The sequence below is a fragment of the Branchiostoma belcheri genome, unplaced genomic scaffold (genome assembly GCF_001625305.1).
Source record: "Branchiostoma belcheri isolate BF01 breed outbred unplaced genomic scaffold, Haploidv18h27 scaffold94, whole genome shotgun sequence".
Taxonomy (NCBI): Eukaryota; Metazoa; Chordata; class Leptocardii; order Amphioxiformes; family Branchiostomatidae; genus Branchiostoma; species Branchiostoma belcheri.
Window position 1 is genome coordinate 1,067,011 of NW_017804620.1, and position 1,768 is coordinate 1,068,778.

Below are 1,768 nucleotides of genomic sequence, written 5' to 3' on the forward strand. Positions count from 1 at the left end.
CATCAAGACCTACCCACCTACCAAATATCAAGACAATCCATCAAGGCCTTCTCAAGTTATCGTGTTTACAGACACACAGACACACACACACATACACGAACGCCTCTGAAAACATAACCTTCTTGGCGAAGGTAATAATTATATTATTAAAATACGTCGCCGGTGTGTTTTTTAAACACCACCCTTGTTTTTCCTTTCCACGATCGTGTCGTGGTCTTTATTTCAAAATATTTACATAAGATTACATACGGTACATAATGTTTACGGAATATACAGTATTTCAATCACAATCTATAAGACACAGAAGATCTCCCCAGTTTCTTTTTGCGTTAATGTATGATATATTTTGTTCTATTTTTAAGATGGCAGTAAGGTCAGTTAGAAAAACAGAGAATGGATCTATTTCATTATAACAATCTTTGTCCTTATAAGTGCACCAGCTTCTAAATATAGCGTACATTGCTATAGCTATTGTATGATTAATTGCACTTGATTTTTGTTGGTTCTGTGGACATCCAGATAACAATAACAGTGTTTCAGCATTGATATCCTTTAAAGTAGTTATAATGTTCAGTAGTTTCTCCATTTTTTTCCAAAAATTGATAAGTCTTTTGTATTGAAAGAACATATGTTTTTCGTCCTCTATTTATGAACAGATTTTACATAGAGGCGACCTTATTAATTTCCATTTAAAGAGATTTTGATTATTAGGAAGGATTCTATGCAGAAACTTGTACATAAAGTTTGACAATTTTCTTTCCATGGTTAAACCAAATTTTGTACCTTAATTTCTAATACCAACACCAGCGCATCATCTATATGTAACACGATTAGTATCTAGCCTCTTTCGTAGACTTGTGGGGCGGCGGCGTTGATTTGTTTTTTTTTCGGGGAGCGACGCGAGTTAAACTGCGGAGGGACGGTTTTGCCTCCAAAAGAGTTTGCCGGGGAGAGAGTTTTTCACCGGGACAGTGAATAACGCCGCCCCACAAGTCTGCGAAGGAGGCTAATTAGTATTAATGAATGAAATACCTTTATTGTACATTCATTCCACGACGGGCTAGGTACAGGTCAACATATAACAGACACGTATATAGGAAATTGGAGACAAAGGATGCACTACTTGACTCAGACATACACGCATAAGGAACATACAAGGGTACTATACTAGGCTAATACATAGTGTTCTAGACACTGAGCTAATATAGAGAGGTCAACTTCTTCTCGCTTTTTTGTACAGTGGAAAATGTGGGAACAGATCATGTTTGTTTTACAGGGTTTGTCTAGACGCATCAAAAATATAAATTTATCATTTGCGCTTAGGTGTTCAAAGTATGGGAACTTCTCTTTGATATAATTAAAAAGGACAGATCTTTCATAAGAATATAAAGTACAGTCTAAAATAAAGTGTTGTTCATCCTCTATTCTATTCATGTTACAGTATTGACTGAGTCTGTTCTGGAGAGGAATGCGGTTGTGCCTTAATAATGACAACCACTGCGTCTAGTATTCAATATTCTCAATTGCTCTTGAGGTAACTGTATAATTATCTAACGGGTTCATGCCGACCTACACTACCTTTTTGCGACGATATGATTTTAGTCCTGAACTTCAGGCACAGATTTCAAAAACTAGTGTTTTCATGTACAAAGTATAGACCATTTCCGCTCCCTTGGCAACGTCCTGGCAACTGGCCCGGTTTACACGGCCAAAAATATCCTTTGGCCTGCGTCGAACGACGCGCGGCGCATTTTTGCGACAGATTTTC

The 1,768-nt window shown here is 37.3% G+C and overlaps 1 protein-coding gene across 1 annotated transcript in view; it reads left to right on the top strand.

Annotated features, from left to right (window-relative positions):
- LOC109461567 (proline-rich receptor-like protein kinase PERK10) overlaps positions 1-372 on the top strand; it is a 1,681-nt gene extending 1,309 nt beyond the window's left edge. Inside the window, exon 3 of the mRNA XM_019757944.1 lies at positions 363-372. Within this exon, the coding sequence (XP_019613503.1) occupies positions 363-372 (10 nt within the window). The remainder of the gene's footprint in view (positions 1-362) is intronic.
- Positions 373-1,768: the final 1,396 nt, after the last annotated feature.